General features: G+C 41.4%; 1 protein-coding gene and 1 pseudogene across 1 annotated transcript; one reads left to right on the plus strand and one right to left on the minus strand.

The window, feature by feature from the left end:
* Positions 1-9156: 9156 nt before the first annotated feature.
* On the minus strand, positions 9157-9750 carry LOC469411 (olfactory receptor 1468-like). The gene has a single exon (XM_063788671.1). It carries the CDS (start codon positions 9748-9750, stop codon positions 9157-9159), a length of 594 nt encoding a protein of 197 aa, XP_063644741.1.
* A 5416-nt stretch (positions 9751-15166) lies between these two features.
* LOC100612299 (nuclear receptor-binding factor 2-like) lies at positions 15167-15879 on the plus strand (annotated as a pseudogene).
* The last annotated feature ends 738 nt before the right edge of the window (positions 15880-16617 follow it).

Consider the following 16617-nt stretch of genomic DNA (forward strand, 5'->3'; position numbering starts at 1 on the left):
ATAATTTCATTTCTATTGTTACTTAGAAATAAGCATAAGTGTTTAAAAATTCTAATATTTGACTTCATATAATCTGGATATTTCTGGAGTTTCAAAAAACCATTCATTTGCTGTGGGACAACAAATGGTTTTTCAAAACTCCAGAAACATTATATTGAATGGGCAAATGCTGGAAGTATTCCCCTTGAAAACCAGCACAAGACAAAGATGCCCTCTCTCGCCACTCTTATTCAACATAGTATTGGAAGTCCTAGCCAAAGCAATCTGGCAAGAGAAGTAAATAAATGGCATCCAAATAAGAAGAAAGGAAGTCAAACCATCTCTGCAGATTACATGATTCTATATCTAGAAAACCCCATGGTCTTAGCCCAAAAGCTCCTCCAGCTGATAAACAACTGCAGCAAAGTTGTACAATACAAACATCACTAGCATTCTTATACACCAACAATAGTGAAACCAAAAGGAAATTCCATTCACAATCACCACAAAATGAATAAAATATCTAGTAATCTAGACTATAACTACCCAGGAAGGTGAAAGATCTCTACAAAGAAAATTACAAAACACTGCTCAGAGAAATCAGAGAAGACACAAACAAATGGAAAAACATCCCATGCTCATAAATAGGAAGAATAAATATCATTAAAATGGCTACACTGCCCAAAGCAATTTACAGATTCAGTGCTATTCCTATCAAATTATTAATGTCATTTTTCATAAAACTAGAAAAATCTATTTTAAAATTCATATAGAACAAAAAAAAAGAGCCCAAATAGCCAAGACAATCCTAAGCAAAAAGAACAAAGCTGGAGGCATTACGTTGCTCACTTTCAAACTATGCTATAAGGCTATAGTAACCAAAACAGCATGGAACTGGTACAGAAACAGACACGTAGACCAATGGAACAGAATAGAGAGCCCAGAAATAAGGCTGCACATCTATGACCATCTGATCTTCAACAAAGCTAACATAAACAAGCTATGGGGAAAGACCCCATATTCAATAAATGGTAGTGAGCTAACTGGCTATCCATATGCAGAAGATTGAAATTGGACCCCTTCCTTATACCATATACAAAAATCAACTCAAGATGGATGAAATATTTAAATCTAAAACATAAAACTTTATAAAACCGTGGGAGATAACCTGGAAAATACCATCCTGGACATGGGAATGGGCAAGATTTCATGACAAAGGCACCAAAAGCAATTACAACAAAGGCAAAAATTGACAATTGGGACCTGATTAAGAGCTAAACTTAAGAACTTCTGCACAGCAAAAGAAACAGTCAACAGAGTAAACAGACAACCTACAAAATGGGAAAAAATATCTGCAAACTATGCATCTGACAAAGGTCTAATATCCAGAATCTATAAGGAACTTAAACAAATTTACAAGAGAAAAACAACCCAATAAAAAAGTGGGCAAAGGACATGAACAAACACCTCTCTAAAGAAGACATACATGTGCCCAACAGGCACATGAAAAAAATCTCAATATCATCGATCGTTAGAGAAATGCACATCAAAACCACAATGAGATAATATCTCACACCAGTCAGAATGGCTGTTACTAAGAAGTCAAAAAACAATAGATACTGATAAGGCTGCAGAGAAAAAGGTATGCTTATACACTGTTGGTGGGAGAGTAAATTACTAGTTTAACCATTGTGGAAAGCAGTATGGCAATTCCTCAAACAGCTAAAACCAGAACTACCATTCAACCCAGCAATCCCATTACTGGCTATATACCCAGAGGAATATAAATCATTCTACCATAAAGACATATGCATGCAAATGTTCATTGCAGCACTATTCATAAGAGCAATGACATGGAATCAACATAAATGCCCATCAATGACAGATTGGATAAAGAAAATGTGTTACACACATACCATGGAATACTATGCAGCCATAAAAAAGAATAAGATTATGTCTTTTTTGGGAACATGGATGGAGCTGGAGGCTTTTATCCTAGACAAATTCATGTAGGAACAGAAAACAAAATACTGTGTGTTCTCACTTGTAAGTGGGAGCTAAATGATAAGAGCTTATGAACACAAAGAAGGAAACAATAGCCCCTGGGTCTACTGGAGGGTGGAGTCTGGGAGGAGGCAGAGAAGCAGAAAAGATAACTATTGGGTATTGGGCTTAATACCTGGGTGATGAAATGATATGTACAACAAACCTCCATGACATATGTTTATCTATGTAACAAAACTCCACATATACCCCCAAACCTAAAATAAAAGTTTAAAAAAATCATATTAAATATGAATTAAAATCTGGATTTCAGAAATTGGGAGTGTATTATCAAAAGCCCATATCATTACTAGTGCCTAATTCAAGTTATGCATAATATGTCACAGATTACGTAAAAAGTACCAAACTATTTGGCAGTATGGCATCTGGGACAGTGGTACCAGCATGCAGCTACCATGGATGCAAGCTTTCCAATCTGTATCATATTGGATTAAGCCCCAAAGATAAGGCAGTATTATGGTTATTGTAACTGTAATTAAATATATATATTTTTATATAGCTATAATTATATATAAATATATATAACTGTGTGTGAGCATATATATATATATATATTATATATATAAATTCTATTTCTTTCTGTCATTTCATCCATTTCAGTCTGGTTAAGAGCCATTGCTGGGAAACTAGTGTGGTTGTTTGGAGGTAAGAAGGCATTCTGGCTCTCTGAGTTGCCAGAGTTCTTGAGCTGGTTCTTTCTCATCTGTGTGGGCTGATGTTCCTTCAGTCTTTGAAGCTGCTGTACTTTGGATGGTGATATATGTGTGTGTGTGTATATATATATATCTCCAGAAGAAAAACACTGAATTATGAAATCTTAGAGCTAAGAGTGTGATGTAATGGAATGTTGGAAACCTGAAGGCATTCACAGAGACACTTTGTGAAAGTTGTTTAGCATCTTTGAGTCTTAGTTTTTTCATCTGTGCCATGGAGATGGTTTCTACTTTACAACTAAATGAGGAGCAAGTGAGTAACTGTGTGGAAAAGTTTTATAAAGTTTAAAATACCATATAAATATTAGTTATTATTCTTAGTATGTTCCTTAGAAAACACCTAGCCAATATTCCTGGTTTTTCAGATTTGGAGTCTGAGCCCCAAAGCAGTTAAGAGACTGGCCCAGGTCTGTCAGCTACATAGGAACCATCACAAACTTGACTCACTCAGTGGTTGAGGGACAGGTAGGTCCCAGGAGGATGTACGAGAAGTGGTCTCCTTAACTGTCATTCTGAGCAAACTATCTCAAGGACAGAAAACCAAACACCACATGTTCTCACTCATAGGTGGGAATCGAACAATGAGAACACTTGGACACAGGATGGGGAACGTAACACACAGGGGCCTGTCATGGGGTGGGGGGAGGGGGGAGGGATAGCATTAGGAGATATACCTAATGTAAATGACGAGTTAATGGGTGCAGCACACCAACATGGCACATGTATACATATGTAACAAACCTGCACGTTGTGCACATATACCCTATAACTTAAAGTATAAAAAAAAAAAGTGGTCTCTTGTGCTGCAGACTCTTGATTTCAGCATGAAGGCTGTGACTCTCTCTTGTTTAGGTTTCATCTTCTTTGAGCTCAGATGGATGTGGATAGTGAGAAACCACCAAGACTGGATGACACCGTAGCCCAGACTGAATGGGCTTTCTTGTCCCAACTCAGAGAGGGAAGAGTGAGAAGTCTCTCAGGAAACACTGCTACGTCCTGTGATGACTGCAGTGGCTGTGATATCTCCCATGTAGTTCCCCAGTCCAACCTTGACTGTACATCAGTATCCTCTCCCATTTATCACCAAAGGACTGCCAGCTATAAGGCAATAATCAGTAACTTATAGATCATCATGTAGCATTACTCCCTTTTCTTGTCCTCAGAAGTAATTTGACTGTGGATGACAAGACATACCTTTTGAAGGCCATCTCACACCTGAGCTTCAAAGAACAAATATGTCAGGGTATAGCCAGGCTAACTGGTGGTATCCCATGCCATACAGGGATGGGCATTGTTCATAAATTTGGAGAATATATTGGCAAGTGTTTTTTTTTTGTTTTGTTTTGTTTTGTTTTTGAGACAGAATCTGGCTCTGTCACTGAGCTGGAGTGCAGTGGCGATCTTGGCTCACTGCAACCTCCGCCTCCCGGTTTCAAGCCATTCTCCTGGCTCAGCCTCCCGAGCAGCTGGGATTACAGGCGCCCACCACCACGCCCAGCTAATTTTTGTATTTTTGGTAGAGACGGGGTTTCACCATGTTGGCCAGGATGGTCTCCATCTCCTGACCTCGTGATCCGCCCACCTCGGCCTCCCAAAGTGCTGGGATTGCAGGCGTGAGCCACCGCGCCTGGCGGCAAGTGTTGTTTTATGACTCAATTTGTAGAAGAAAAGTCAGTTACAGAGATTCAGAAGGCTTAAAAAGGTATAGTGCTTGTAATGGTGATGTACAAAATTATCTATAGAAACTGGTCATTCTCTGTTAGCTGTAGCCTTCTCCAGATACTCTCTCCTTTTTCTCCTCTCAGCAAGGGCACACCAACTGTCTTTGAACTCACAGGATATAAATTAAGCCAAACATGACCCTTGTGTTTTGCATGTTTTCTAGCAGAAAAATAAGGTAAGCTCTAAAGAAAGAAAAGGCCTACCAAAAAGATATATGTGTGAAAGTGTGTGGGCATGCATGTATAGCACCAAAAGTCTTTATTCAAATGAAGTTTTAAACGGAATAGAAGTAAACAGGATAGATAAAAGCAGAATTGCTCAGCGAGCACAGGGGTGGGGCTCAGAGACTGCTCAGCCACTTTCCTCCTTTGGTGGCTTCTTAGGCGCCTTTGCCCAACTCTCAGGATAAAAAACCACTGGTCCAGGGGGTCAGACTTCTGGGTTCCTTGCCAGTGTTGGAATTTATTTTCAGTTGTGAGACCAGGGGTGTGGCTCCTCCAGTCCTACATCCCTCAGTGACCTGGAAGGAGAGTCTCCAGTCTTTGTGCTTCATTGTCATGTCACAATGAAAATAAGCCAGTTCTATACCCAGCATTTCCCCTTCCCTATTTAGAAGGCTGGGAGTTGTGGCTTTTTGCAGAAAGAATAACGGGAATATCTCCCATCTGATAGGGGTTTGCTCACCACAAAAATCTGAGGCCGTGTTACCTAATTCAAGGCTGTGACTTTGTAGAAGGTACAACGTGGAGCTCAGTGCTGGCAGGGGATGTCAATGGCACTGGCATGTGCTGTGATACACTGCACTCTATCCCTGCCGAGCGTAACCTAACAGTGATCCTAGAGGCAAATCTGGCATATGCAGTAGTCTCCTCTTATCTGCAGGGGATACTACACTTCAAGACCCCTGGTGGATGCCTGAAACCACAGATACCACCAAACCCTATATACACTATGTTTTTTACCTATACATACACACCCCTGCTAAAATTTAATTTATAAATTAGGCACAGTAATAACTAATAATAACATAAAACAATAATAACAATATACCAACCTCACTACTCTTGCACTTAGGGGCCATTATTCAGCAAAATAAGGGTTACTTGAACACAAGCTCTGTGATACTAGGACAATTGCTGTGACACTCAAGAGGGCTACCGAGTGACTAATGGGGCAGGTAGCCTACACAGTGTGGATACACTGGGTAAAGAGATGATTCACTTCTGTGCAGGACAGAGTGGGACAGTGAAAGATTTTTAACATGCTACTCAGGAGAACAGGCAAGTTAAAACTTATACATTTCTTACTTCTAGAATTTTCCACTTAATATTTTTGGAGCATAGTTTACTGAGGGCAACTGACACCATGGAAAGCAAAACCTCAGATAAGGGGAGCACTACTATAAAAGGGAAGTTTCTTAGGTGCCTCTGGACAGAGAGAGAAGCCACTTAGTTGGTAGGTGGTGTGTCCTTGGGGAAGAGGCCTAGATTTGGAAACAGAAGCACTGGATTCTAGCCTTTGTTATATAATTACCCAGGAAAAATCCACCTAAAGTAGGAGATCACTTTTCTATCTGTGAAATAATATATAGACTAGGTAAGCCATATATTCTCTGTGCACCTTAAAAATTCTGAGCATTGGCTGGGCACGGTGGCTCATGCTTGTAATTCCAAGCCTTTGGAAGGCCGAGGCGGGCAGATCACCTGAGGTTGGGAGTTCAAGACCAGCCTGACCAACATGGTGAAACCCCATCTCTACCGATAATACAAAAATTAGCCTGGCTTAGTGGCACATGCCTGTAATCCCAGCTACTCAGGAGGCTGAGGCAGGAGAATCGCTTGAACCCCAGAGGCAGAGGTTGTGGTGAGCCGAGATTGCACCATTGCACTCCAGCCTGGGCAGCAGAGTGAAATTCTGTCTCAAAAAAAAAAAAAATTCTGAGCATTTATCACTTTATAATATCAAAAATAATTCTTAGTAGAGCATAGTTTTGACTAGGATTTGGTGCAGAAGGTGGAACCTAGAAGAATTACAAGAGCTCTTCATTTACTGAGCTTTTCCTGTGGGCCAGACCGTGAACTGGACATGTTCTTAGCAGTATGAGATAGACATGACAGGCAGGGCACGGTGGCTCATACCTGTAATCCCAGCACTTTGAAAGACCGAGGTGGGCAGATCATTTGAGGTCAGGAGTTCGAGACCAGCCTGACCAACGTGGTAAAACTCTGTCTCTACTAAAAATACAAAAAAAAAAAAAAAAAAAAAAAAAAGCCAGGTGTGGTGGTGCATGCCTATAGTCCCACCTACTCAGGAGGCTGAGGCAGGAGAATTGCCTGAACCCGGGAGGTGGAAGTTGAAGTGAGCCGAGATCGTGCCACTGCGCTCCAGACTGGGTGACAGAGCAAGACTCTGTCTCAAAAAAGAAAAAGAAAAAGAAAAAAAAGACATGGCATTTTCTCCTTTACAGATAGGAAATCCTAAGATTCGTGATGTTGGATAACTTAACCAAAGCCACACTGCTAGAAAGTGGCAGTGCTTGAATTCAAACTTGCCCTTGATGCAGATCTTGCTCTCTTATCCAGCCATCCATCTTCTTTTAAATTTAGTCTGGCTTTGAAACTTGCTGCAGATGAGCCACCTGCAGATAATTGAAAGCTGACAACTTTTACTTTTGCTGAAACTACTCTAAGATGATTTCAACAATATTCTTCTAGTTTACAAGAAGAGGGCAATTAATTATCTTTTCATAAGCAAAGCCTGAGAATGTCTTCAGATACTTATGAACTGTTTCCCAGCCAGAGTTTTGAGTAACCTCCATGAATGGTGAATATAATCTCTTTGCTTAACTCAAAAAAAGAGAAAAGTTTGGATAAGAAAGACTCCTGTTCCCAGCACTGGGGGAACATACTTTGTAGGAACCAGAGAAGGAGGCAGGTACTATCCGTGTGCAATGCTGACCTCAGCTTTTCTACTCTGAAGTCAATTCTGCTCTTTAGAATTGCATAGAGCCAAGAACAAACACAAGCTCAACACACCCTGTGTTCTAACTGCTGAGAGTATGTGCCAACAGGAAGAGGACCCAGTACAGACAACAGCCTGGCAGGAAGAGGTGGCACTCAATAAATATAAATCCCTAACTTCCAACTAAGCCTACCGCTGTGGCAGCGGAGGAGATGGAGTATTGGAGATATTGTCATAGGTCCTTTGTCTAGCTTATTTCCCCAAATCTTCATTTTCCCACTTCTAATTTCCAGAGTACAAAGGACTAGAAAATGCTTTTCCTAGGCAAAATCTACTCCAAAGAGACTGAAGTTTTACATTATTAATATACACTTAACATCTATAATAATAGTTATTCTTTTTAAATTGATTTTTTAGAGCAGTTTTAGGTTCACAGCAAAACTGAGCAGAAAATACAGATGGTTTCCACATATCCTTCACCCTCACACATGCACAGCCTTCCCCACTACTGACATCTCACACCTGAGTGGTACATTCTTTATAATCAATGAACCCACAATGACACATCATCAGCAAAGTCCGTAATTTACATTAGGGTTCATGCTTAGTGTTGTACATTGAATAGGTTTGGACAAATGTATAATGGCATGTATCTACCCCTGTATTATCATACAGAGTAGCCTCACAGCTGTAAAATTTCTCTGCGCTCCGCTTTGTGCTCTTATTCCTCCCTCCCTCCTACCTCTTGGCAACTACTAATCTTTTCACTTATTTCCATAATTTTGCCTTTTCAGATTGTTTTTTTTTTTTTACTTAGTAATATGCATTTAAGGTTGCTTCATGTCTTTTCATAGCTTGATAGTTCATTTCTTTTTAGCACCAAATAGTATTCTATTATCTGGATGTACCACAGTTTATTTATTCATTCACTTACTGAAGGACATCTTGTTTGCTTCCAAATGTCAGCAATTATGAATAAAGCTGCTATGAACATCCATGTACAGGTTTTTGTATGGACATACGTTTTCAACCAATTTGGGTAAATAGCAATGAATGTGATTATTGAATTTTGTTGTAAAAGTATATTCAGTGTTGTGAGAAACTGCAAGAGTATACTCCAAAGTGGGTGTACCATTTTGTATTCCCACCAGCAGTGAATGAAAGTTCCTGTTGCTCCACATCCTCACCAGCATTTGGTGTTGTCAGTGTTTAGGGTTTTGGCCGTTCTAATAGGTATGTGCTGGTCATCTTCTTATTTTCAATTTTGAATTACAAGTACAGTTTTATATCATATATGTAGTTTTATATTCATTACTTGATTAATGTTTTTCTCCCCATAGACTGTGAGTTCAGTGAAAGCAGGAACTGCCTCTGTTTTTGCCCATCACTTTATCACTTATGTCCAACACAATGCCTTGAGCATTAACAAACCCTTGATGAATATTTTAATGAACGAATGAACACACTTACTGGCTCATTTTGAATATGGGCTTCTACATAAGAATCCAAGTCTACTGGAGATGATGGAGCACAGTCTGACCTGCATAGATCATATCCTGGAACAGCAGTTTACCTGGGGCTGTCATAACTCAGTAGAGGTATCTGGTCATCTGTTTTAGGTAGCTCTTCATTTAGGCAATTGCGTTTTATGTAGAATTTAAATGACTCAGCCCAGTTCATCAACATTTAGACAAATACAACTTTTTTCCTTTTCGTATTATCTAAGGCAAACACCTGACTTCTTCCTCAAGCACTTCTTCAGAGCTTCATGGATGTCTCTGTTTCTCAGGCTATAAATGATTGGGTTAAACATGGGTGTCAGGATGATGTAGAGCAGAGAGGACCCTTTGCACAAGAGTTGGGATGAGTTGGCTGAGGGCACAAGGTATGTGGCAATCAGTGTCCCATAAAACACCATGACCACAGTGAGGTGGGAAGAGCAGGTGGAGAAGGCCTTTTTCTGGCCTGTGCAAGATGGGATTCTTAGGATAGCAGAAAGGACGCAGGAGTAGGAGGCTACAATGAGGAGAAATGGGATCAGAGTTACTGCAGAAGAGGTGGCAAAGGCAATGGTCTCAGTCACTGAGGTATCCATGCAGGAGAGATGAACCAGAGGGGTGAAGTCACAAAAGAAGTGATCAATTTCATAGGGTCCACAGAAGGTTAGTCTACATAGCAAGACCATGGTGATTGCTGTAAGGAGGAAGCAGCAGAACCAAGAGCCAGCAGCTAGCCTGATGCAAAGGGGGCCAGTCATGAGGACACGGTAGCAAAGAGGCTGGCAGATGGCTAGGTAGCGATCATAGGACATCACAGCGAGCAAGAGGCACTCCGTGGCAGCCAGGGATCCGAAGAAGTAGAATTGTGCCAGCCAGCCAGCCACAGAGATAGTCTTCTATTCAGCTATGATAATCAGCAACATTTTGGGGATGATGTTAGAGGTATACCAGATCTCCAGACAGGACAAGTTCACCAGGAGGAAGTACATAGGGGTGTGGAGATGATGTCTGACTAAAACTAGAAGGACAATGAGGATGTTTCCAGAAACAGTTAAGATGTAGAAAACTAAAAGTATCATAAAGAGGAAAATATTTAACTGTCTGATGGAAGAGAATCCTTGAAGCACGAATTCCACTCTCATCGTTTGGTTTTCCCAGGACAGGATCACCATGCCTCAGCTTCACTAGAAACAGAACACCCAGTGATAAAACAAGAAAATGTAGAAAGTTCTAGCTTACACAAAGAACATGGACAGTGAATGGTTTTCAATCCCCACTCAGGTTTTTGGAAGGTTTCTTATTTGAGTGGAGAGAGATCATCTTTTCATTTCAAGGTCTAAAATGGGAAAGAAAAAAATTTGGACTAAGAACCTATGCCTTCAATCTCCCCTTTTCTCTTATCTTGTATCTTCACTTCCTCAGGAGCAATGTCAGTCTTTGAGGAAAATGGAAACAGAGGAATGCAGAGAAAAATGGAAGCAGGAATGCAAAGGGGAAGGAGGACAAAGAAAGAGAGGAAGAATCACCTACTATATGCCCTTCCTGCATGTACTGTGTTCATCTGGTGAGTTATGAAAAGGAAGGAAGAAGATCTGAAGGGAGGTAGGACTGAGAGGAGGATGAGGAGCACATTCCAGAGGATTCGAGAACTCTCACAGAGGCCCTAAGAGAGTCACAGATCCAAGACAAAGAACCCCTCTCCTCCCACCTCAAGCATTGTTTGTCTTTAGTGAAATGGCCCTGTCCTATCAATCATGTATCCTTTTCTTTTCAGTTTCTTCCTGAGCTGGGAAGGAAGTTTTTTATTTCTGTTTCGGTTTCCGTGGCACTATCAAGAGAAAATCATGTGAATGTGAGGTTTGAGATTCTCTGATTCTTTTTTTTGTTGTTGTTTTTTCTGAGACAAAGTCTCACTCTGTCACCCAGGCTGGAGTGCAGTGGTATGATCTTGACTCACTGCAACCTCTGCCTCCCGGGTTCAAGCGATTCTCCTGCCTCAGCCTCCCAAGTAGCTGGGATTACAGGTGCACACCACCATGCCTGGCTAATTTTTGTATTTCTACAAGGGACAGGGTTTTACCTTGTTGGCCAGGCTGGTCTTGAACTCCTGACCTCAAGTGATCTGCCCGCCTCAGTCTCCCAAAGCTCTGGGATTACAGGTGTGAGCCACCGTGCCCAGCTGAGATTCTCTGGTTCTGAGGTCAGCGTGCATGCTGGTATAACCCAGGAATGCCTTATCTCACAGTTTTAAATAGATAAAATCAGATCATTGAAAATATTTTATCTAGGACTGCAGTAAATGGAAAAGAAGATTCAGAACTAACTGGCCTAACACACTGTGTGCAACCAACCAATTGAGTGTAAGATAGCCTTGGGTTATTTTAAATGAGTTAAGGAAGCCGAAGTCTCATCTTCAGTACCATATTGGTTAAAGCCCACCACGCACCCAACCAAAACGCTCGGGGTGGATAGACAATCTCCCCCAACCCCCACAAAAAAACTGCTAAGGCCACAGGCAAGGTCTGAAGCTGAACCCACTTTAGTATCCTCAACTCCCTTGTGCTGGATCTGCACCTGCTTGAGGTAGTTTTAGAGGGACTAGTTGGCTGCAGGAAAGCAAGTGGAGTTGGGAAAGTCTACACACAGGCACAGAAAGCACTGTGTGGCTATAATAATGAGGTAGCTACCATGAGTAGCCAGAGAGTCCCAAACAAAGCAGGAGCTCTGTTTATGCATCAAACTTTGAGCAAGTTGTTTAACAGTTTGCCATAAACTATAAAACGGCATTTAGGACCGGAGAATGTCACATGTGCTAAGTAGGTACAAAAAGCATATAACTAAAAAGACTGGGAAATCACTGGTTATTCAGGGCTGCAGACATTACTTAAGTTTACCAAGGAATTGCTTTTACTTTGAAGGGAGCATTGGAAACAAAGCTCAGTCTCCTTTGCAGTATCCCGTAGTGTGTGTGTGTGTGTGTGTGTGTGTGTGTGCAACTGCATGAATAATTAAGCTGTTCCTGCTATCTGTTCTCATACCAATAGCCTTTGGCAATACACTGATTGCATGTTTAAACTGATCCAATGTCCTGGGAACCATCTTGTGGAGCATCAGTTCTAGCTTTCCAGGTGGCTTATAGAAATAACCTGGAATCTGTGCTGCCTGGCAGTCCTGGTGCCTAGAGGATGCCCTGGTGCCCAGAGGATGCCCAGCAACTGGTGATTCAGACCCTGAACACATTGAGTGGAGTATGGGGAAGGTGCAAAGAGGAAACTTCTCTCCAGCCCCTGCAAAGCACAAATGATGGTCTGAGATCTCAAAGAGAGGGCTTCAGTTCTGACAGAACACAGCCAAACTCCTGGCTGGGGCTGCTGCTAATGATGGTGATGTTCTTTATCCCAGGCACTGTTCTAAGTGCTGAAAATATAGAACTAAATTTCATCATCACAACAACCCTATGTAGTGAGTACTCTTATTACAGATGGAGGCACACTTTACATGGAGGCACAGAGATGTGAAGTAACTTATCCATGATAATCCTCTAAAAAGTGGAAGAGATGAAATTTAGACTCACTCTAGATCTCTCGTACCTGACCGCTAACACTGCCTGTCATGGAGCCTGAGTACGTAGGCTCATGTGCATCATCTCATAGAGGCAGGAAGATAAAAGTTTTCACAGGGCAGCCTTTCATCCTGTTTTAACTTCAGGGAAAGTGAGGCCTGCTTTGTTGCTTGGTGAGGGTGCAATCCCATAAAGAGTCACACTCTCTGACAACTTTCTATATCATCTCCTGAACTTGCCTTCACGCTGCTACTTTTATGTGCACAGGGCATTACCTCTTACCCTCTACCAGGCAGTTACATTTCTGCTGCAGGACTGCCTCACCACCTGGATGCAGGGCAGAGCCCCATGATGGAGAATGGAAAGCCAGGTGAAAGTAGGAGAGAATTAACTAGAAAGACAGTGAAGCCTGTGAGAGCATGGACTGTAAAACTAAATAGGCTGGCTTCAATTGCTGCTCAGCCACAAAGACATTGAGCAAAGGCAAGTTGGACAATCTTTAAGGGAAAAACAATTCTACCATCTCCAGGTCTGTGCAGGAAGAGGCCTTCAACGGCAGCAGAGAAGCCAGTGATACTGACCTCCCACCCTAGGATGCAGCCACTATCTCCTCCCTTATCTCCTCAGCAGAAGAGAGCAAATTTTAAAAGGGTATTAATGAAAAAGCTAGAGGTGTGAACTCTGCTAACATGCTCTTATGTTAACTCTGCTCACATAAGGCAGCTTGACTCTAGAGCCACAGCCCAGCAAATTGCACAATATATCTGTAAATGATGTTGGCACAGGGCTGAGCCCAGGGAATGTGCTCTGTAAGTGGCAGTGCTTTCTCCTCATCCTCTCCTCTCAAGCTCTTTCTCATCTACTCCCTCCTTTCCTTCCAAATATGCCCAGCACAGTTAGTATTGTCTATAGGTAAATGGAAGGAATCTGCTCCCCATCACTGGAGATGTTCAATGAGAAAAACATGTGAAGACAACTAAAGGAGACTAAATCAGTAGAGAATTATTTGGATCTGATGATTTTAAACATTCCTTTCAAACTTAAGATTTTTTTTCCTAATTGAGAAGCATTTCATTCCCCCAGGACACACACATAAAGCAAATTCAGGCAAAAGATAAGAGGCTTATCACAAAGCCAAGAAAAAACACAAGTACTCGGTGAATTATCCTGGGCTTTGTAACTTCCACTAACAACAACAAAAAGCAGAGGAGGATTCAGGGGCTGTCTGAATAGGATCTACCCTCTTAGCTGAATTAAGTGGTCAGTGAACTAACCAATCCATTTAGCCAGCATCTAGCTGATGATAAGGACAGTTAACTCATGCCAGGTGCTGGTCAGTTCAAGTGAACAATTGGGCAACCAGATAGGCAAATAATTTGATTTTGCCACCAAACCAACATGGAATAGTTTATTTAATATAGTAGGCAATTGTACACACGGACTCATCTAGCAAATTAAGGACTCAAAACAGGAAAAATTCAAGTGTACACCATCAGAATAGATGAGCTTTACCTGTCAGTGCCTTACAGGAACCCACTCCCAATTTGGGGAGCCAGGCCACAAAGACTATGGTGTGTCCACCTCCCCTGGATTTGTAGAACTGGGCTAGATCTCTGGAATCCAGCTTTTATCCAGAAATACGCCACGTGCTGCACTTGACAAAAACCATGTCAGAGCTGTCTCTCCCCATGAACGTAGGAGGACACTTGAGTTTGGGCCTCATTTCTCAACCTTCTTTTTTCTGTGTAAACCTGAGTCCCTCTGTGGGCAAAGCCATCATCTCCCCTGATACCGGTGCTCGTGGGCGTTTCCCAAATGACTCTGGCGGGAAATTGTTGTTTACCTTACAAATTCTATGAAACCAAGGTACCTTCACCTTAAAGAAAATGTCTTTTTCCTCCTTGCTTTGCATTAAGCTTTTACTTTGATAATGACTCTTTTTACTTATATGACCTTTATAAAGAGATTTAATTGAAAATGAGTGATTATGCTGTGCTTTAGGGGAATGGATTAAAAGAATATTTTGAAGGAAGTATTCAATTTGTTTCTACCTCCTGAAAGAAAAATTACTGTGTATCTCCTTATTGTCACACGTTTGGTAGGGAACTGAAACAATTATCTGCAATAGTAAACATTTATCATCAAAGCCATCAATTAAGATTCTAAAGAACTTGTGTCCTCCTGGATTCCTGTCATTGATTAAAAATAGTGACTGCAGGGCCTGGCACAGTGGCTTACGCCTGTAATCCCAGCACTTTGGGAGGCCAAGGCAGGTGGATCACGAGGTCAGGAGTTCAAGACCAGCCTGACCAACATGGTGAAACCTCGTCTCTACTAAAAATACAAAAACAATTAGCCAGGCGCGGTGGCAGGTTCCTGTAATCCAAGCTACTCGGGAGGCTAAGGCAGGAGAATTGTTTGAACTCGGGCAGCAAAGGTTGCAGTGAGCCGAGATCATGCCACTGCACTCTGGCCTGGGTGACAGACTAAGACTCTATCTCAAAAAAAAAAAAAAAAAAAGGCCTACCACTGGTTCTTGGGGCGCAGAGAGGGGCCGCAGTCTCCGTGGCTGCATCGCGCTCCCTTGCAGTCCCCTCCATGTTCCCCAGCGCCACGACTTCCCTTCCTAAGGCCACCGCTTACCCCGGGGTCTATGAAAGTAATGGAAGGACCCCTCAACCCCGCTCATTAACAGAGCAGACGAGCAGACCACTTATTAGCTGCAGGCAAATACGAAGAGGCTATTTCTTGTCACAAAAAGGCTGCAGCGTATCTTTCTGAAGCCATGAAGCTGACACAGTCTAAGCAGGCTCATCTTTCACTGGAATTGCAAAGGGATAGCCATATGAAATAGCTCCTCCTCATCCAAGAGAGATGGAAAAGGGCCCAGCGTGAAGAAAGATCGAAAGCCCAGCAGAACACAGACAAGGATGTAGCTGCCCATCTTCAGGCATCTCACAAACCCTCTGCAGAGGATGCAGAGGGCCGGAGTCCCCTTTCTCAGAAGTACAGCCCTTCCACAGAGAAATGCCTGCCTGGGATTCAGGGGATCTTTGACAGGGATCCAGACACACTACTTTATTTACTTCAGCAAAAGAGTGAGCCAGCAGAGCCATGTATTGGAAGCAAAGCCCCCAAAGATGATAAAACAATTATAGAGGAGCAGGCAACCAAAATTGCAGATTTGAAGAGGCATGTGGAATTCCTTGTGGCTGAGAATGAAAGATTAAGGAAAGAAAATAAACAACTAAAGGCTGAAAAGGCCAGACTTCTAAAAGGTCCAATAGAAAAGGAGCATGTACAAGTTTTTGTTCAAACACCTGTTTTCAATTATCTGAAATTGCCGGATAATATAATAATTCTATGTTTAACATATTGAGAAACTGCTTATTTCTTTTTGACAGCAACTGTACCATTTTGCATTATCAGTATGAGGATTCCAACTTCTCCACATTCTCACCAACATTTATTTTCCTTTTTAAAATTATTATTATAGCCATCCTAGTGGGTGTAAAGTAGTATAAAACTGTGGTTTTGATTTGCAATCCCTGTGACTGGTGATATTGAATATATTTTCATGTGCTTATTGGCCTTTTATATATCTTCTTTGGAGAAATGTCTATTCAAGTCCTTTGCCCAGTTTTAAATTAGGTTGTCTTTTTGTTGTTGACTTGTAAGAGTTCTTTACATATTCTGATTACCAGACCTTATCAGATATATGGCTGCAAATATTTTCTCCTATTTTGTGAGTTGTCTTTTCACTTTCTTGATGATATGCCTTGATGCAGGAAAGTTTTAAATTTTCATTAATTTCAACTTATCATTTTCTCTTTTGTGTCTTGGGCTTTTGGTGTCAAATCTAAGAATCCATAGCAAAATCCAAGATCATGAAGATGTATCACTACGCTTTCTTCTTTGAAAGATTCTGAGTTATATTCTGTATATGATGTGAGCCTACATTCTTTTACATGTCAACATCAAGTTGTCCCAGCATAATTTATTGAAAAGATGATTTTTTTCCAAATTGAATTGTCTTGGTATCTTTGTTACAAATGAATTGTCCGTGAATGTGAGAGTTTATAATTGCACTCTGAATTCTGTTCTATCAGCCTGTGTG

The sequence above is a fragment of the Pan troglodytes genome, chromosome 1 (genome assembly GCF_028858775.2).
Source record: "Pan troglodytes isolate AG18354 chromosome 1, NHGRI_mPanTro3-v2.0_pri, whole genome shotgun sequence".
Taxonomy (NCBI): Eukaryota; Metazoa; Chordata; class Mammalia; order Primates; family Hominidae; genus Pan; species Pan troglodytes.